The 21,836-nt window shown below is 34.6% G+C and overlaps 1 protein-coding gene across 2 annotated transcripts in view; it reads left to right on the forward strand.

Moving 5' to 3' along the window:
• Positions 1–21,814, forward strand: part of fastkd1 (FAST kinase domains 1) — a 39,463-nt gene extending 17,649 nt beyond the window's left edge. For both annotated transcript variants that reach the window (XM_056465925.1, XM_056465924.1), the window contains 10 exons: positions 1,358–1,468; positions 4,323–4,454; positions 6,263–6,749; positions 10,463–10,577; positions 10,660–10,788; positions 11,965–12,096; positions 14,852–14,965; positions 16,649–16,793; positions 17,040–17,154; positions 20,672–21,814. In XM_056465925.1, the coding sequence (XP_056321900.1) occupies positions 1,358–1,468; positions 4,323–4,454; positions 6,263–6,749; positions 10,463–10,577; positions 10,660–10,788; positions 11,965–12,096; positions 14,852–14,965; positions 16,649–16,793; positions 17,040–17,154; positions 20,672–20,764 (1,573 nt within the window). In that variant the 3' untranslated portion in view covers positions 20,765–21,814. The remainder of the gene's footprint in view (positions 1–1,357; positions 1,469–4,322; positions 4,455–6,262; positions 6,750–10,462; positions 10,578–10,659; positions 10,789–11,964; positions 12,097–14,851; positions 14,966–16,648; positions 16,794–17,039; positions 17,155–20,671) is intronic.
• The last annotated feature ends 22 nt before the right edge of the window (positions 21,815–21,836 follow it).

Raw genomic sequence — 21,836 nt, forward strand, 5'->3', positions numbered from 1 at the left:
TATAAATCTTTCAACAAATATACTGTTTTCAAAGGGGGAAAAGTGTTTGTTTTTTACCCAGACATTTAAAAAGAATATATTTTAGAGCAGTAAACACAATACCGTGATACTGTCATATTTTTATCCAAGGTTATTATACCATCAGAATTTTATACCATGCCTAGCATTTATACAACAGTTCGACAGCATAATTGTGTATATAATAAATATAATCAAACACAGAGAGTCTCAAAAACCCTTTTGTATGAGGAACTACTTTCTTCCACCATTCATTCACATCTGCAGCTGATGTCAGAACAGCAGAAACCTTTGCTACTTCACAATCGTAACTTTAGAGCTAGTGTTTGAATAATTCTCTAGCGTAATGTCTAAAGTGATGACAAAACAGCTGATTTTGCTGACGTTTTAAGCTTATAAGGCTGAACAGAGTTTTCCCAGTATTTCTCTGTTGCAATCAGGATATTCAATTCATTTCACCTTTATTTGTATAGCGCTTTAACAATGTAGATTGTGTCAAAGCAGCTTCACGTAGAAGATCATTGTAAATTAAAACAGTGTAGTTCAGTTTGTAGTGTTTAAGTTCAGTTCAGTTTAGCTCAGTTCAGTGTGGTTTAATAATCACTACTGAGAGTCCAAACACTGAAGAGCAAATCCAACGATGCGCAGCTCTACAGATCCTGAACTATGCAAGCCAGTGGCGACAGTGGCATGGAAAAAACTCCACCAATTGGCGAAATTGAAGAATTAAAAAATGACTGATTTTACAGTAATTAACCCTGAAAAAGCCAAAGCAAAGCAAACGCTACCAGATTACTATGCTATAAATACAGCAGTACAGAACACAAAATAGAGAGATCGACTTAGTGTCACTGACCTGTTTTAGAATGATTTGATTAGCTGTAGTTTGAAATTTACACTGAGTTTTTCTCCTCTTAGGGCTTATTATGCGCTCTCTGTCGCCATCTTGTGGTGGAACGTCAACCCTCTTTGCTCTGCTCAGTATGACTGATGGCCGTCAACTTGCTGAATCTCCAATATTATAAATATTTAAAATAGGCACTATCCTTATATGTAAACTGCATAGGTGCAATCAAAACAACTACATTCTTGCCTAAAAAAGCCTCAAAAGTACATCATGTTGTCCAACAGTAGCAATATTTGTCAAACTGTAGTGAGTTTATTGATCTGCTGTCACTCCATGTGGGTGTAGTAATATAGAAGGGTGAAGAGGCTGTATCCATTCTGATATTGTTGAACATCGCACGGCTATCAGCCAATCAGATTTTAGAACCAGACAGAACTGTTGTATAAAAGTAAATACAGAACTGTGATCTGATTGTTTTAATTGGTCCTGCAGGTTAGAGAGTACTGCGCTGCTATTGGCTGATGAGCTGAATTCCCAGCAGGCTTTAGTTGTGCTGGAGGCCATGGAGGATATGCAGTGCAGGAACCTTCAGCTGATCAACAAGTAAGACAACACAATTGAACATTGACAATTCAACATACACGCCATAATCTAATAGACTAGCAATTCATATTTGCTGTTTAAAAATTTTGGTTCAGTATTTAAAAAAATAAACTGTTTATGCTTTTGTTCAGCAACAATGTATCAAATTGGTCAACAGTGAAAGCAAAGATATGTAGTTTACAAAATTTTCAATTCCTAATAATTGCAGATTTTTTTTTTGTACTGTTATGTTAATCAAACATTTTTTAAATCAGTTTCCACACAATATTAGGCTGCACAACTGTTTATATCATTGATGATGATGATAATAACAATTATAATAATGATAATGATGATAATAATAATAATGATAATAATGATAATGTTAATAATAATGATAATGATAATAATATTAGTAATAATAATCATAATTATGGTAATAATAATAATAATAATAATAATAATAATGCTAATAATAATAATAATGATGATAATGATAATAATAATAATAATAATGATAATGATATTGATAATAGTAATAATAATAATGATAATGATGATGATAATAATAATAATAATAATAATGATAATAGTAATGATAATAATAATAATAATAATCATAATAATAATGCTTATAATAATAATAATATTAATAATGCTAATGATAATAATAATAATGCAAATAATATTGATAATAATAATGATAATAGTAATGCTAATAATATTAATAATAATCATAATAATAATGCAAATAATAATGATAATAATAATAATGATAATAATAATAATAATAATAATAATAATAATAATAATAATAATAATAATGCTAATAATATTAATAATAATAATCATAATAATGCTAATAATAATAATAACAATAACAATAATAATAATGATAATGGTAATAATAATAATAATAATGATAATGGTAATAATAATAATAATAATGATAATGCTAATAATAATAATAATAATAATAATGATAATGCTAATAATAATAATAATGGTAATAATAATGATAATGGTAATAATAATAATAATGATAATCATAATAATAATGATAATGATAATCATAATAATAATGATAATGATAATCATAATAATAATGATAATCATAATAATAATAATAATGATAATGATAATAATGGTAGCAGTTTTTTTAGATCAATATTATAACTTCTATACCAAACTCACAACAGGACATTTTTTTATAACTTTTATTATTGTTACTTAAATTTTAGGGTCATTTTAGCTGCTGTCAATGTTTTGGACACTTAAGGCTGGTTTATAATTCTGCATTGAGTGATCACCATGACCCACAGTGGCTGCCTTGTGCGTGGCTGTGCATTTATGCTTCTCTGCGCTGTGTGTGTGGCTGAACAACACTTCTGTGCATATAACCCATTCATAACAACACAATCTACATCAGCTCTGCGAGACTAAAATACTTTTAAAACTTAACATTACCTGTCTCAGAGAAATACTTCAGCCATGGTGTCGTCCTTCCTCCAGCGTGCAAAAGCAACTCCAATATTGATTCAGGATTGTGCAGTCTGCATTTGCTGACAGACAGTTTGATCTATTTATCAGAATTATGGGAGATGTCAGCCCAACACTATTTTAATTGGATGAACATTTGTAAGTCTTATTTCTCACCCAGAATATAAAAATACATTTAGATCATTTACTTTAATCAGTACTATTGGAATGTTCAACCAGCACAACAAACAATGTTTCTGAAGACAATCACCTACTGCACCTTTAATGTACAAGTAGCTAAAACTCTTTCAGGAGACGTGCAACTACTATAATCATATGGTGAACACAAAGCAAAAGTCTCCATCTGGAGTTCCTCCATGCGACTCGACACTTGTAAACACTCGCTCCGTCGGGCTCGCGGCTCTCAGCACCGCTCACACTCATCACAGCTACCAAGCCGACCAATCACAGAGCTTGCGCTATGCGTCGTTGCGACGTGTAGTTAAATTTTTTGAGAGGTGCATGTCAGCCACGATAAGGGGTAAGCCTGATTGATACTTTTGCGTCAAGTGGACGCGTACGGTCCAGCGCAGCCTTTACACATTGCTGATGTGCACCTCTCAGAAACTGTAACTACACATCGCAACGATGCGTAGCGCAAGCTCTGTGATTGGTCGGTTTGGTAGCTGTGACCAATGTGGGCAGGATCGAGAGCAGTGCGAACCCGTTGGAGCAAGTTTTTACAAGTGTCGAGTCGCGTTGAGGAGCTCCAGATGGAGACTTTTGTTTTGTGTTCACCTTATGATTGAAGTCCTTATGATCACCTTATGATTGAAAGAGTTTTAGGTACTTGTACATTAAGGTAGCGTTCAGAAAAAACAAGACACCAGTGAAGAAACTTGACACCGAGGAACATAACCTACTGCCAGCTAACGTTTCGGAAGTGTTATTGCAGGGCAACACAAACAGCATGCAGAAGTATAAAGGCTCGACTATGAGCAAGGCAGGCGCCGTGGGTCACACCAATCACTTGATGCTGAAGTATAGTGTATGCAACCGTGCGAAGGCTGCGCTGGACCATACGCGTGCGCTTGACGCAGAAGTATAAATCAGCCTTTAAGATCTTTGTGTGTTTTTTGAAAGAGAGTTATATACTCTATAACAGGGGTGACCAACCCTGTTCCTGGAGATCGACCTTCCTGCAGATTTTAGTTGCAACCCTTATTAAACACACCTGCCTGTAATTATCAAGTGCTGTTCAGGTCCTAATTAATTGGTTCAGGTGTGTTTGATCAGAGTTGGAGCTGAACTTTGCAGGAAGGTCGATCTCCAGGAAGGTTGAGCACCACTGCTCTATAATGTCCAGATTGGGAATTTACCATGTCTTATCTGACAGGATGGAGTCGCTACTCTACAAAAATCTGGAAGCCTATCGGCCACTGGAAATCACTCGAATTACTCAAGCTCTCGTCCTGCTGCATTGCCAGAATCCCGAGATGCTCTCCAGACTGAAAGCCAAACTGCTTCAGTGAGTGTTTGCAAAACCATGAGATCTGTTCAGTCACCGTCTCAGAGTCTTGGGGACAATCCTTTCATAAATCTTTGACATGTAATATAGTTCCTCTCTGATTATTTTTTTCTTTCATTTTAAACAATATAGAATGGAAGGTGCTGTCAGCATAATTTAGCAATGGGAGTGAAATGCAAATCAAATTTGTCCAAGATACAGTAAATAGATAAAGAATAAAAAAGACCCCAAGACTGAGCCTTGGAGAACAGCAGCTATAACGTGATATCTCTGATCTGATGTTTTTAAACTGTACAGAAGCAATACAGATATAAAGATATGGACAATCACCTCTATTCATCAACGTATTCCTTTAATAATATTGTATTAACTTTATGACTCATTAGCAAATTTAAACACAATATTTCAGAAAAACTTGCATAATAAAATAAGAATAAATGAGGGCCCAAGACTGAGCCTTGGGGAACAGCAGCTATAATGTGATATCTCTGATCTGATGTTTTTAAATTGTACAGAAGCAAAACAAATATGAAGATATGGGCAATCACCTCTATTCATCAACATATTCCTTTAATAATATTGTATTAACATAATGACTCATTAGCAAATTTAAACACACATTTCAGAAAAACTTGCATAATAAAATGAGAGTAAATAAGGGCCCAAGACTGAGCCTTGGGGAACAGCAGCTATAACGTGATGTCTCTGATCTGATGTTTTTAAATTGTACAGAAGCAATACAAATATAAAGATATGGACAATCATCTCTATTCATCAACATATTCCTTTAATAATATTGTATTAACATAATGACTCATTAGCAAATTTAAACACACATTTCAGAAAAACTTGCATAAAAAAATAAGAATAAATGAGGGCCCAAGACTGAGCCTTGGGGAACACCAGCTATTACGTGATAGCTCTGATCTGATGTTTTTAAATTGTACAGAAGCAATACAAATATAAAGATATGGACAATCACCTCTATTCATCAACATATTCCTTTAATAATATTGTATTAACATAATGACTCATTAGCAAATTTAAACACACATTTCAGAAAAACTTGCATAAGAAAAATAAGAATAAATGAGGCCCCAAGACTGAGCCTTGGGGAACAGCAGCTATAACGTGATAGCTCTGATCTGATGTTTTTAAATTGTACAGAAGCAAAACAAATCTAAAGATATGGACAGTCACCTCTATTCATCAGCATATTCCTTTAATAATAATTTTGTATTCATTTTCTATACATTTTTCATATTTTTGTAATTTATCAATGACCTCTGTTCATCAACATATTCCTTTAATAATATTGTATTAACATAATGACTCATTAGCAAATTTAAACACGACATTTCAGAAAACTTGCATAATATAACAAGAATAAATGAGGGCCCAAGACTGAGCCTTGGGGAACAGCAGCTATAACGTGATATCTCTGATCTGATGTTTTTAAATTGTACAGAAGCAATACAAATAGAAAGATATGGACAGACAGGTGCCTATAAATCCCAGGGAGAACAGCCTGTTTAAGATAATACTATGTGAGATATTATCAAAGGAAGCACTTAGCCAAGCTGACTATATTTTTCACATTTCTTATATTTTGTGAATAAACAGTACATTTTGTAACGTAAAATTGTGTACATTTTAAGAAACCACATTGATTTGATTGATTTATTTCGAACAGAAAATCATACAAGTCTTCAAACAAAATACATTTCATCCTGATCAACAAAATATTTACTTTAACAGATGTATTATTCATCTTTAACAACACAACATTTTTGTTTTTCATCTACTAGTTACCTACAGAGCAGCGTGTACCCTTTTGAGGTGACTGTGCTAATTAGGGTTCTTTCCATGCTCCCTTCCCGCCGTCTCGACGAAGGCGTCCTGTCTCGAGTGAATGCCGTACTCCCACAATGCAACCTCAACAACCTCAACACTTTCTCCATTGTTGTGGCCAAATGGATTCGCAACGACCCTTCATACAGGATAAACACCCCTAGCAGGTACGTTCAGCTGCTCCAGACCCTGAACTGCTGCGGACGAGAGCGACTGCACCGTTTTCAGCGTCTGGATGGGGTTTTGGAGGAGCTCAAGTTCATGTCGGGGGAATGGTTCGAAGAGATGCTGCTGGAGAAATCGATTGTCACCATGCAGAAAATGATCGATCAGATATCCTGGACTAATGTGCAGGACCTGGCCGTTTATCTGACCAGGACTAACTACTTGTGTACTGCCCTGCTGGACCGCATTGCTAGTGTGACCATTGAAAATATCGACAAGGTGGGTGAGGTCTTGTTTTTTCATACTTTATTTTTATTTTCTTATTTAGGAAAGAAATGAAAAATACATTAACACTGTAACTTAAATGAGTAGTTGACTGGTCACATATTTCCTTACAGGTCACGTTAACAAATACATATAAAGTTCAGTTTACACCGTGTAAAGCAGGGGTGTCCAAACTTGGTCCTGGAGGGCCGGTGTCCTGCAGATTTTAGCTCCAACTTGCCTCAACACACCTGCACGGATGTTTCTAGAAAGCCTAGTAAGTGCTTGATTAGCTAGCCCAGGTGTGTCTGATTGGGGTTGGAACTAAACTTTGCAGGACACCGGCCCTCCAGGACCGAGCTTGGACATGCCTGGTGTAAAGGTATAAGCACAATCCATTTCTCCCAATATTGCAGGTATTTGTCTATTTATAGTTTTAATGAAAGTCACCCTCTCCATATTTGGGAGTCTTTAATCATTTATCAACTTTATTATTTATGTTGTGTATATATATACTCGCTGGTCACTTTATTAGGTACACCTGTCCAACTTTTCGTTAACGCAAATTTCTAATCAGCCAATCACATGGCAGCAACTCAATGCATTTAGGCATGTAGACATGGTCAAGACGATCTGCTGCAGTTCAAACCGAGCATCAGAATGAGGAAGAAAGGTGATTTAAGTGACTTTGTTGGTGCCAGACGGGCTGATCTGAGTATTTCAGAAACTGCTGATCTACTGGGATTTTCACACACAACCATCTCTAGGGTTTACAGAGAATGGTCCGAAAAAGAAGAAATATCCAGTGAGCGTCAGTTCTGTGGGCGCAAATGCCTTGTTGATGCCAGAGGACAGAGGAGAATCGCCAGGCTGGTTCCAGCTGATAGAAAGGCAACAGTAACTCAAATAATCACTCGTTACAACCGAGGTATGCAGAAGAGCATCTCTGAACGCACAACACGTCCAACCTTGAGGCGGATGGGCTACAGCAGCAGGAGACCACACCGGGTGCCACTCCTGTCAGCTAAGAACAGGAAACTGAGGCTACAATGCGCACAGGCTCACCAAAACTGGACTATAGAAGATTGGAAAAACGTTGCCTGGTCTGATGAGTCTCAAGTAGGGTCAACAACATCGATTTGGCATCAACAACATGAAAGCATAGATCCATCCTGTCTTGTATCAGCGGTTCAGGCTGGGGGTGGTGGTGTAATGGTGTGGGGGATATTTTCTTAGCACACTTTGGGCTCATTGGTACCAATTGAGCATTATGTCAGCGCCACAGCCTACCTGAGTATTGTTGCTGACCATGTACAATCCTTTATGACCACAGTGTACCCATCTTCTGATGGCTACTTCCAGCAGGATAATGCACCATGTCATAAAGCGTGAATCATCTCAGACTGGTTTCTTGAACATGACAATGAGTTCACTGTACTCAAATGGCCTCCACAGTCACCAGAGCTCAATCCAATAGAGCACTTTTGGGATGTGGTGGAACGGGAGATTCGCATCACAGATGTGCAGCTGACAAATCTGCAGCAACTGCGTGATGCTATCATGTCAATATGAACCAAAATCTTTGAGGAATATTTCCAGTACCTTGTTGAATCTATGCCATGAAGGATTAAGACAGTTCTGCAGGCAAAGGGGGGTCCAACCCGGTACTAGAAAGGTGTACCTAATAAAGTGGCTGATGAGTTTATATATATTTTACATGAGGTTAATTTATATTTTTTGTAGTTATTATTATTATTATATGCTGTTAGTATTTATTTTACATATTCAGTTTGTGTGTTAAAATTTTCTGTGCGCTATTATGTTTGTTTAAAGCTTTATTAAGGTTTTATTTTTATTTCGCTTTTGCTTTTTAGTGCTTGAATTCATTTTAAGGTTAATTAGTATGCTTAAATAACATTAACATAATTTATATAAATTTTTACACAGGCTTAATTATGTTGTCTTCTATTTATATATTTTTAGTGTTGATTAATATATTAAATGCTCTTTTATTAAGGTTATATAAGCTATAATTTATACAAGGTTAATTTTGTGCTATTTAGTAAGTTATAAACTAATTGTATTGTGTGTATGTTTGTGTCAAACATGTAATCTCATATTTTAAAGTTTTATCCATTGATTATATGAGTTTAATTGAATCCAAATGCTTCAAAATTAATGTTAAACAAAATGCATATGTGTAATGGGGTAAGGGTACAATAGTTATTGAAGTCAAATAAGATAAAATAAATAATAATTGCTAAAACCTAGATGTTTTGTTTTAAATCATTTTGTATTAAAACATTTGTAACCATTTATGTGGAGCAAGAGACACTGGGGGCGTTACCTATAGCAAAGATTAAAAGATAGCAATAAAAACAGGAATATTATGAAATATTTGTACTTTTTTGTGATGCACTTGATTTTTAAACCTTTGTAAATTTTTTTTGTACAGACATGTTACATAAATGTGAATATGATTTTAAATGAATATAATATAATATACCTGACAAATGTCTTGTTGTTGATCCCAGTTGTAAGAGCAACAAAAAATAAGTAGATTTTTAGTTGGTCATTTGGAAAAGTGGCAGAAGGTAGATTTTTCCACTGAATCATCTGTTGAGCTGCATCTCAATCATCACAAATACTGCAGAAGACCTACTGGAACCAGCATGGACCCAAGATTCTCACAGAAATCAGTCAAGTTTGGTGAAAGAAAAATCATGGTTTGGGGTTACGTTCAGTATTGGGGTGTGTGAGATTTGCAGAGTGGATGGCAACATCAACAGCCTGAGGTGTCAAGACATTTGTGCTGCCCATTTCAGTACAAACCACAGGAGAGGGCAAATTCTTCAGCAGAAAAGCGTTCAGAATAAGTTCCTGAAAGCAAAAAAGGTCAAGGTGATCCAGGATTGGCCAGCCTAGTCACCAGACATGAAAATTATTGAGCATGTCTAGGGTAAGATGAAAGACGAGGCATTGAAGATGAATCCAAAGAATCTTGATGAACTCTGGGAGTCCTGCAAGAGCGCTTTTTTGCCATTCCAGATGACTTTATTAATAAGTGATTTGAGTCATTGCAGAGATGTATGGATGCAGTCCTCCAAGCTCATGATGGAGTCAGACACAATATTCATTCTTTTTCCACTGCAGCATGACTTTATATTCTATACTGGACATTATTTCTGTTCAGTGACAAGACTTTTGTCTAAGCAAAGTCAGACCTTACTGACATAATTAAATTGTTAAAAATCAAGGTATGATCATATTTTATTTTGGTAAAATAAGCGTAATCTAGAGGCCTTTACCTTTCATATAAGCCACTACTGATACCAAATGATCAACTAGAAGTTATTATGTGTTCCTAAAACTTGGATAGGCGACAAGACTTTTGTCAAGTTATATTATATCATATCATATATCATATCATATCATATTTTATTTTGTTATATTATCTTATTTTATATTATATTATATTTTATTATATTATTTTATATTATATTATATTATATTATATTATATTATATTATATTATATTATATTATTTTACATTACATTACATTATATTATATTATATTATATTATATTATATTATATTATATTATATTATATTATATTATACTATATTATATTATATTATTTTACATTACATTACATTGTATTATATTATATTTTCAACGCCTTTGATATGAAATAAAGTTTTATGTTCGTCTTTATTTTCTGTACAGATTCATTACTCTGATGCATATATCACATTGTTGCCTTATGCTGTGCTAAACTATGACCCACCAAGAGTGGAGGAGTTTTTTGATGCGTCTATTCGACATATCACTCCACATATTGGTAAGCTCCTTCCGCTCTGCATTTGTTAATGATTTGAATTTAGCCCTGAATGATTCTAACCTGTTATTGCTCAATTAAATAGGCTCCTTTGACCCTCACCTGCTGGTTCTCATGGCTCACGCACTGGCGATGGCTGATTACTTTCCTGAGGAGATGATCCGAGAAATATTCAGCGTTGACTTTCTAGCGAAGTTGGATGCCCATCTTGAGAGTATGTCCATTATTGGTATTAGATCGCAAGTAGTGCAATGTTTGTTGTAAATACTACTGAAATTGATGAGTTGATAAGCATGTTAGCTGATACAGTTGAAGTCTAAATGATTAGCCCTCCTGTTAATTTTGTTTCTTTTTCAAAAATTTCCCAAATGATGTTTAACAGAGCAAGGAATTTTTCACAGTATTTCCTATAATATTTTTTCTTCTGTAGAAAGTCTTATTTGTTTCATTTGGGCTAAAATAAAAGCAGTTTTTAATTGTTTTAAAATCTATTTAAGGTCAGTGTTATAAGCCCCCTTAAGCCCTATTTGTTTTCAATTGTCCACAGAACAAACCCTCGTTTTACAATGATTTGCCTAATTACTGAGTTAATTAGAAATCAGCTTTTAGAAATGTGTTATTAAAAATATTATGCTTTGAGTTTCCCCCAAAAGTCCAAAGACATGCACTATAGGTGACCTGGGTTAGCTAAATTGTCCGTAGTGTATGTGTTTGCATTTGAGTATATGGGTGTTTCCCAGTAATAGGTTGCGGCTGGAAGGGCATCCGTAAGCATATGCTGGATAAGTTGGCGGTTCATTCCACTGTGGCAACCCCAGATTAAAAAAGGGACTAAGCCGAAAAGAAAATGAATGAATAAATTTTAATAAATTTGACTCATTTGTGATGTTAAAAATGTTTGTGATGTTAAACTTTCAAACTTTTTATTTTTATTTTGCATTTCTTAATGCAATCAGTCAAGTATGAAGTATGTAGCCATTGAAATCCTTAGGAAAAAACATAATATGGAAGTCAATGGCTATTAGTTTGCAGCATTCTTCAAAATATCTTCTTTTGTGTTCAACAGATGAAAGAAACTCAAACAATTGTGTGTGTGTGTGTGTGTGTGTGTGTGTGTGTGTGTGTGTGAGTGTGTGTGTGATTGAGTGAGTGAGAGAGAGAATTATCCCTTTAATGCACTTTTTTTTTTGCCCATATCAGATTTATAATTCTTGTTCACACCTCCTATCCGAAGTCTGTGTTTACATTAATTTCTCACTCAAAAAGATTCCAGTCATTCACTATGAGTGCGATGATTGATTGACCCTAGAATTGAAGATGGACTTTTGTTCATTTGTCTGTTGGATATTATATGCGCTTTAAGTGCTGTTATGTTTCTCATTGCCGACAGCCTTTCCAGAGTCTCAGAATCTGTACATCCGTCTCCGCCTCATGCAGTTGAACCGCGCCGTCTGTCTGGAGTGTCCAGAGTTTCATGTGCCATGGTTTCATGAGCGCTACTGTCAGCAGCTGCAGAAAAGAGGTGGGTAAACCGTAGCTGCTTTTTTATAGAATACACTATACAGTCAGAATTATTAGCCTTTGCCATGATGACAGTACATAATATTTTATATCTATATATTGTATCTATATATTATATCTAGATATATATACCTATATATTTTTTAATATACTAGTATGTCAAAGTGACATTTAAAGGCTTAACTAGGTTAATTAGGCCAGTTTGGGTTATTAGGCAAGTTATTGTATAAAAATGTTGCTTAAACTCTGCGTACCGGGTCTGTGACATCATTTACTTCCACATTCTTTACATTTTAAAGGTTTGTACTGACCCAATACACCCATAAGTGGTTCCATTCACTCATCAGTTGAAATAGAATAACTTTTGCATAGATTATGATAGAGACGTTTTTCTTTTTTCCTATGATTACTGACATGTGCAGGGACCACCAAAATTAATTACAGCAAGCTAGACCACACAGAACGTAAAAGTACACTTTCAAATTTGAGTTTACAAAAAACAAAACAAAAAAGCACCTCTTTTTTTTTGAGGGGTTGATTATAAAACGGAGAACATATACGATTGTTTTAATAATTTAAACAGTATTTTATGAAAATTCAAAGGGTTTTCTTTACAATGATGCCAAACCTTTGCATTTACACCTCCTACACCTCTGCATGTGGATTTGGGAAGCTTTTAAATTTGGGTAGGCAAAATCCAGGCGGAAATCCCAAAATAGCACTTGATTTTAAGAAGGGGGCTAATAATATTGTCCTAAAATTGTAAAACTGCTTTTATTCTAGCCGAAATAAAACAAATAAGACTTTTTACAGAAGAAAAAAAATACAGGAAATACTGTGAAAAATTCCTTGCTCCGTTAAACATCATTTAGGATACATTTGATTGAACAAAAATACACAGGTCTAATTGTAAAGGGTTCCCAAAAAGTTTTACGGTACAGTTTGCTTTTTTGGTACATTTGACTGTGGAAATGGACACAAAAATTGTATCATACCGAATCGTACCAGTGGAAATGGAGCATTTAACAGTGGAAGTGGACAAAAAAAGTGGACTGAACTGTATCACTCAGTGGAAACGGGATATTAAAATAGGTGAGAATATCACTGTAGTTGTGCAGACTCTACTGCTGTGGCATCCTAAAACACATGATTATTCAAATCCATCAAAATATCATTCTGGGTCGTCCCATCTGCTCCTCAGCTACCAACAAGAAGAATGTCTGGAGCTCTTCCACTCACCGTGGTTCTGGGGTTTCAAGTGTTGTTTACTTGCTGTGGTATAAAAATGGTTTAATCGTGTGAATCAACAATACAGCAGTTTCTTCTGCTGTGACTATTTAAATACATCAGGTTTGGTTTCTTGCGTCAGAAATCCAGTGGCGCTGGTAATGACAATTCTGTCAGACTAATCGGTGATCAGCAGTGTGTATACAGTACATTACGTTTTAGTAATAGGACAGATTGCTTAAAACCCCACCCAAGGTGGTACAAAAAAAACTGCATGGTACTAAGGTTAAGATACTTGTACACTAGACATCACCTATTTAATATATAAGTACAGGTTAACTATTTTTATATACAGGGCTTGACATTAACGTTTTTGTTCACCTGCCACTGTGGCTAGTAGATTTGCAACATTACTAGCCACTCGCCATTTTCACTAGCCACAATTTTATTGTTGGGAAAATCTATTTTATATGCATAAATTTGAATTTGACATGCTAAAATTACTTGATTTTGTGTTATCTCTACACGCCTCCTCATTCATTTCACTTTTTGTGTGTCGTGTATGAGCTTGCTCAATAATCATGAGCAAATGGGTCATAGTATTACAATTAGTTTTTATTTCACATCATTTTCAGTGCTAAAAATGAAGGATTTTACAAATTTATCACCACACCAAACATTAATAATTAATTATTTCTTAGCCACAAATTCTTAAATGTGTCAAAACAAGCAAAATATAGCTGTATACTATACTTATTTAACAAAACATATGCACTGTAATCTGACCTGGCTAAAGGTCCCAGATCACCAGTTAACTACACATAAATGGGGAGGTAATCTTTCATTAAAGCAATGTTATTGTAAAAAATCATAATTAAACCACATTAACGCAAAAGAAAGCAGGTAAAAACATACCGTGTGATAATGAAAGGATGATCACACACACGGTTAACGTTAGACCCATAAATCTGTTTAAAGAGTTTTTAAAGCCAAAGCAACTGGCGCTGCTTAAAGACAAATCTGGAACTCTGGAAATCAGCAAGACTGTAAGTGCATGTTCATCACTTTTTGTCTAGTCTATTTGAAAGAACCGATCACATCAGTTGTGTTTCTAGACACAGTTGCTTCACGCAAGGAAACGGGAGCGCGCACGCGTTATAAACAGTCTCCTCAGCTGTTAGCGCGAGTGATTATCCTCTCATTCGGTATTCACCTGCTTTGTATTGCTTGCGCGAACGCAATTATCTTCGTAAGTCGTGTTGCTTCTCAATTCTAAGATCGCCTTTGCATGCATATTGGACCATTCTTAATGTCGAACCCTGCTTTTAAGAATTAATATCAGGGAAAATTATTTTCAACCAGCCAAAGTGGCTAGTGGGAGTGTACGTCTTACCCGCCATTGCTGAAATCTACCTACATTTGGCGGGTTGGTGGGTGTTAATGTCAAGCCGTGTGTGTGTATATGTGTATATATGTGTGTATAAATATGTATATATGTATATGTATATATCTTTTCTATCACATTGTAGCCAACAGCTCCATCAGCCCAATCCAGCAGCAGATCCATAAGATTCTTGGTGAAGTCCTGGGAGAAATCAACTGTGCCAAAGTAGCAGTGGTGACTCCATACTACTATTCTATCGGTGAGTTACATGTACACTACCTGACAAAAGGCTTGTCGCCTATCCAGGTTTTAGGAACACATAATAACTTGACTTCTAGTTGATCATTTGGTATCAGAAGTGGCTTATATAAAAGGTAAAGGCCTCTAGATTACGCTTATTTTACCAAAATATAATATGATCATGCCTTGATCTTAAATTATTTAATTAGGACAGTGAAGTCTGACTTTGCTTAGACAAAAGTCTCGTCACTTAACAGAAATAATGTCCAGTATAGAATATAAAGTCATGCTGCAGTGGAAAAAGAATGAATATTGTGTCTGACTCCATCATGAGCTTGGAGGACTGCATCCATACATCTCTGCAGTGACTCAAATCACTTATTAATAAAGTCATCTGGAATGGCAAAGAAAGCGTTCTTGCAGGACTCCCAGAGTTCATTAAGATTCTCTGGGTTCATCTTCAATGCCTCCTCCTCCGTCTTACCCCAGACATGCTCAGTAATGTTCATGTCTTGTGACTGGGCCTGGCCAATCCTGGAGCACCTTGACCTTTGCTTTTAGGAGCTTTGATGTGGAGGCTGAAGTATGAGGAGGAGCACTATCCTGCTGAAGAATTTGCCCTCTCCTGTGGTTTGTAATGTAATGGGCAGCACAAATGTCTTGGTACCTCAGGCTGTTGATGTTCTGGTCCGGGTTACACATCTGAAATGTTGTTTTAGTCATTTCTAAACTCCCTCAGCCAAAGTTCATCATCACAGTGGTTCAATATTATTATACAGTATAAGACAAAAGGCCCACAGTGGCTTCTCCTGCTGCAGCAAATATATTGTTCTTTTCAGTGTTTCTGCAGGGTCTTGAAAAGTCTTAAAATGTCTTAAATCTCAAAATCCAAATTTTAAGACCTTAAAAAGTCTTCAATTTACTGAAATATTGTGTTGTAGGTCCTACATCTTTTTTTAAACAGGTCTTAATTTTCCTTTGTTCATTAATTGCTAGCCAATCTGGCCAAAACCCATACAGTCATCAACAATCCATCTCAATAAAACTTTAAACTTATTTATTTAAAAAAGCCATTATTATCATAATGGTTGAATTATTTCCTTAAAAAATATATATTTTTAAGTTCTCCCTGTAGATTTAGTTTATTGTAGTGTTAAACTTTTAAAACATGTGTTTATTTTTTTATTTTAAAGAAAGTTTATGTTGGAAAAATAAGTGTATGGATACAAGTAGAGCTTGCTTGCTTTTACACTATTTAACATATTTTGAATCTAAAATATTACATTTTTAAATTATTAATGTATAATTGTATTATTAAATGTATTAAATTATAATAAAACATTTTTTGATAAGGCAAATAATAATCTTTTCCATCTGGGCCATTTGAATAATTCCTTAGGCTTTAGCGCTTTGAGTCTAAAATTTCAGTCATAATGGACTTAAAAATGTCCTAAAGTCTTAAATTTAACTGAATGAACCCTGCAGAAACCCTGTTTTTGATATTTGGTGCTAGTTTATTAGGAAGTGATGATTTTGTTCTCCTTCACTCATTGGATGGAAACCAAAGCTCCTTTATTCTCAACATTTTTATGCGATATTCCAGTTTTGCGCATAAATCTAATTCACATCTTTTGATGGAAGCATAGATAATGGTACAATATGACGGTCCTGGTTACACCATTACTGCTGTTTTTCTCACTAGATTTTGAGCTTGTTCTGGATCGTCATCTTCACCCGCTGCCGTACAGTGAGCCGACTCGACTGCAGATCAGCGACGGTGGGAAAGTTCACTGGCAGTCCGGATCAGCAGAGAAGGAGAGGACAGAGCTGCCGCCCGGAGCGCGCCGGTGTGTGTGTCATGTGACCTAAACACTCCATAGACTTAATATAGTTCAGACGTATAGACGCTCAGCATAAAGGAGTACACTTGCTTTTGAAGATGAATATTTTTATCCATCTTTCAGTAAATATAGCCAATAATATATATATAGATATATTATTGTAAAGCATCCTGTGGAACATATGATTTTAAAAGAGAGATCTGTGTGACTTATGTTGAGCACTATATTAATCTGTAATAATCATCTGTTCAGCATTGCCCTGGATTTTCTGGACTCCAGATCCTTTTGCAGAAACACTCGGCACATGAAAGGAGAGGCCATGATGAAGAAAAGACATCTGGAGATTTTAGGATATCATGTATTACAGGTCAGCTGAAAGAGATTATGGAGGAATGGAGTCATACTATTACTGATCATGTACCGTACTCAAGGTCTGGGTGATATTTGGTCCAGTAATAATAGTAATAATAATAATAATAATAATAATCTTATCACTTGCAATTGCACTTTTTTAGAGTAATTAAAAATAATAAAATATAAGTTTTTATGTGTGATAATATTTGTTTCATATTTCAAATAAAATATTGTAAAAATTTCATTGAAAATCAGGGTTATTCGACTAAAATGTCCTTTGGTTTTTTTTTTAGTGCTGGCCAAAGATTAATCGCGATCAATCGCATCCAAAATTAGAAGTTTGTTTTGAAATTATATATGTGTGTGGACTATATATATTTATTATGTATATGTTTTACACTCAGAAACATCGAAGCAAAACTATACAAAACTTTTTTTGTCACAAAGATATTAAAACTATTGTTTAAAGATATTACTTTTTCATATAATAGGCATATATATTTTATATCTAAATTCTAAATATAAATGAATATTTTCTCAAATATACTGTACACATGGATGTTGTGTATATTTATATATGCATAATAAATAAACACAGCACACATTTATTTATATATATATATATATATATATATATATATATATATATATATATATATATATATATTATGTCAAAACAAACATTTATTTTGGATGCGAGTAATCACGAAGAATTTTTGCCCAGCATTATTGTTTTTTAAAGTTCTGAATATAAAACATAAATAAAATATATGAAAACATATCTAAAAACATGACACCTTTTAGTTATTTTATACAAAAAAGTCACTTTGAATCAGTGGTCCCCAATCTTTTTGTCACTGCGGACCGGTCAACGCTTGAGGCAAAGAGCATAGAATCACCAAGAGGCGACACTTTGTTGCTATTTGGGAAACAGCCACTAGATGCCGCTAGTGTCACTCGGCAGCCATTTTGGAATGAAAATTTCCAATAAAACAATAGCACAGATATTTAACATATCATTAGACAGAATGAATTACAATATTGAATTAAATACGAGTTAAAATGAGTGCATCGCCTTTGAAAAGTAACATTTTAAAACAATATCCCAATGAAAAGACAATTTACAAAATGTTGACAAGACTAAATTTAATATGTCTGATATCTAAAATATCTGTTTCACATATAACACAAAAGTAAAGTTAACAAAATAACTTAATTACTATTTTTTTTGTTTGTTTTACTCAAATTAGGGTGAAGCAAAAATGAGTAAACACAACAAAAACTACAATATCTGGTAATGACAGCATTAAAAATCATGAATAAAAAAAATATATATATATATAAATAAATAAATAAATTTGGAGAAAGTAGCTTTTTAAATAAAAACGTTATTAGTCTTTTTTAACAGCTAAAACTGGAAAAAATACTAGGTACTATTATAACATAATACTGCAACAACAAGTACTGTTAATCTGTTATCAACATCCCTTTTGAAAGTCATGTTAATTTAATTTAACATGTCATTATTAATATGTATTATGTCAGTGCGTAAACTATAAAAAAAAAGATTCAAGAAAACAAGTATGGTTAATAAATGAAACATTAAGTCTGTAAAATAAACTATTAAAAGTGCTGATGATTGTGATGGTAAGTGTTGTATTGTCGTCTTTCAGGTTATATCTCAGCATTAATGCGCTTTTTAAATGAATAAATAAAAAACAAAGCAGCTGCTTGCCATCGCGACAGCAATAAGATCAAATGGACGGCTGATCACTTTCACTCCAGAATGGAGGAATCGCTGCTGCTGTTTTAATGGAACGTTCTATTGAGTGTCGCCTCTTGGTGATTCTAAGCTCTTTGCTTGAGGGGAAGTTTACATAGGTTGCTAGGCGACCATCAACCATTTTCTCAGAGGATGACAAGCTGACAAAACATTGCTGTCACTCTGATACAAGTTCGATTTATGTAGAAAATTACAAAGCACTGCAGTGTTTGGGTGTTCTGTTTTTGTCTGAGGTAATCAGTCTAACGAAATGTGTATATTCAATTCAAAGTATGAAGCTGATCGGTCAATTCTTGTCATGTGACTTGCGGTGCGCTCGCAGCATTAATTCAACTGGTTGCGTCTGGAAGGTGTCGAGCACGTCCCACCGCATGCATGCGCTAGCCACACTCCTCCTTTGGACATAATGAGTTTGCGTGCAGAAAACACGCGATATGCGAACAGCCCCTAAAAGGCCGCCATCATTTGAGATCTCCATCAGTTGATCTTCTTGCACAGCCACGCTGGATTCACCTGATTTATTGACAAATGGGTTGTGGATCCATTCCTTGGCAGTTCACGGGTTCTTCACTGGGCCTTTTCCACTTAGTAAAGAAACTTTCCAAAGACGTCTGTTTCTTACTCATTTTGCTGCTTGTGGGTTAAATTTGGGTACGCAAGTGACTGAGATGTAAACAAGAGAATATGGTCATTTTTCAAAATAAAAGCTCGGATAATAAAAAAACTGAAATAATTATTGATTTCTTGTGTGGTCCAGTACCAATTGATCCACGATCTGGTACCGGTCCACGGCCCGTTGGTTAAGGACCACTGCTCTAAATGAAAATATAGTTATGCGTTTACGTATTTTTTTCATTATGAAAACTGCTGATAAGTTTACACCGGGTGTCCGCAGGGTCTTAAGAAGTATTAAAAGTTGATAAATCAATTGAGAAAATTAAGGTATTAAAAAGTCTTAATCACATTTTTACGAGATCTTAAATTTTGAAAATGCATTGTCCAAAGTGTTTACTCCAAAATAGCATAAATATATTTATTTTCCTCCTAATATTAACAATGGCGTGCTCGATCCACGCTCGATCCACGCGATTGATACGGGCTGGGGCGTATCAAACTCCTCTGTCCGGGTGATGTCACGTGATGTCACGTAATTTGTGACAAACACAGGAGGGTGATGTGATGCTCTCCACATGTAGCAAAACTATAGTACTAAACTGATGGCAAAATGGGAACATTTAAGTTTGTGTACTGCTAGTTGGAGAAACATGTCGATGAAAACAACCACGTCATTTATTCTTTCAAGCTTTGTTTCTTCCGAGCTTATCTGAGTTCTGTTGCATGGCTGTGCTTTATTTAACGACAACTCTTTACTAACAACTGTTTATTAAGTTAAAGGTTTGATACTGATTAGAACTTGAAGTGGCGATGAGGTCTTAAAATATTCTGAGATGGTCTTTAAAACATCTTAAAAAGATACTGAAATTACCGTTAGGATTCCTGCATATATCCTGATACATGCAAATGTGTGATCTCTGTGGACATTTTCATATTATTGTCACTTGTAAATTTCTGATTTTATTTAATTAAAGAAACCGCACGTAACATTGCATATCAAGCAAAAATGAAGGTAGAAAGACGAAAACGGAATCATCTTGTTAAACATACTTCAATAATCTACAATGATATGCAAAAGATATGAACAATTTCCAGTTGTATACTTCTGCTAATAATGTGCATTTCTACACAGATTCCTCACTTTGAATGGAACTCAATGGAGCTTTCCACTGACGACGCATGGAAAGAATATCTGAAGGAGAAAATATTTACTGAGTTACCATAAGCTCTTCAACTAATAGACATTAAATAAAAATCCAAATCACTGAATGTCAAAGGGACACAGTGTACTATGAAAGGATTGCATTTCAGGTTATCCTTAATTCGTCTGATATTAATGAGATAGGTCACCCTCCAAAAAACAATTTGCACTAAATGTCTGCATCTAATTAGTATTAAAATGGATATTAATTGGATTGTTCGCCCTCCAAAAATGAAAATGCAGTTAATATCTGCTTCTAATTGATAATAAAATGGATATTATTTGGATTGTTCGCCCTCCAAAAATAAATATGCAGTTAATATCTGCATCTAATTAATATTAAAATGGATATTAATTAGATTGTTCGCCCTCCAAAAATGAATATGCAGTTAATATCTGCATCTAATCGGTATTAAAATGGATATTAATTGGATTGTTCGCCCTCCAAAAATGAATATGCAGTTAATATCTGCATCTATTAGATATAAAATGGATATTAATTAGATTGTTCGTCCTCCAAAAATGAATTTGCACTTGATATCTGCATCTAATTTTTGTGAAGAAGATTTTCAGCCGAAATTGTGATCCATAAACTGCAATACAAGAGCTACTGGGGCAAAATATATAGTCAAAACATGAATACCTGTTTCTCCTGATGATTGATGAACACGCTGAAGACTAAAAAGGTAAAATAATGTTCAGTTTTTGCAGATTGATCCTTTGATTTCATGAGACCTCAAAGTCTCATGGATCCACAGATATTAATTTTGTGCCTGAATGTTTATTTTTTTACTCTAATAAGTCACAAAAGTCATAGATTTTTTTTTTTTTTAATGTTGTACTGAAGAATGAAAGTCACTCACACCCCGTCTGGCCTGAGGGTAAGAAAATTAAAATCAAAATATATTTTTTAGATGCATTTTCACTTCACGTACTCATTTTGTAATGATAGAAATGTATTCTCAGGTAAAAACATCACTGTTTTCATTGAGGGAAAAGTGTATACCTGTTTGCCTTTAAATATGTATTTATTATTATGCATTTTATATATATAAAAATGTTGTATATGGTGGATTTTGGTGTTTGTTGCAATGTT

The sequence above is a fragment of the Danio aesculapii genome, chromosome 9, assembly GCF_903798145.1.
Source record: "Danio aesculapii chromosome 9, fDanAes4.1, whole genome shotgun sequence".
NCBI classification, from domain to species: domain Eukaryota; kingdom Metazoa; phylum Chordata; class Actinopteri; order Cypriniformes; family Danionidae; genus Danio; species Danio aesculapii.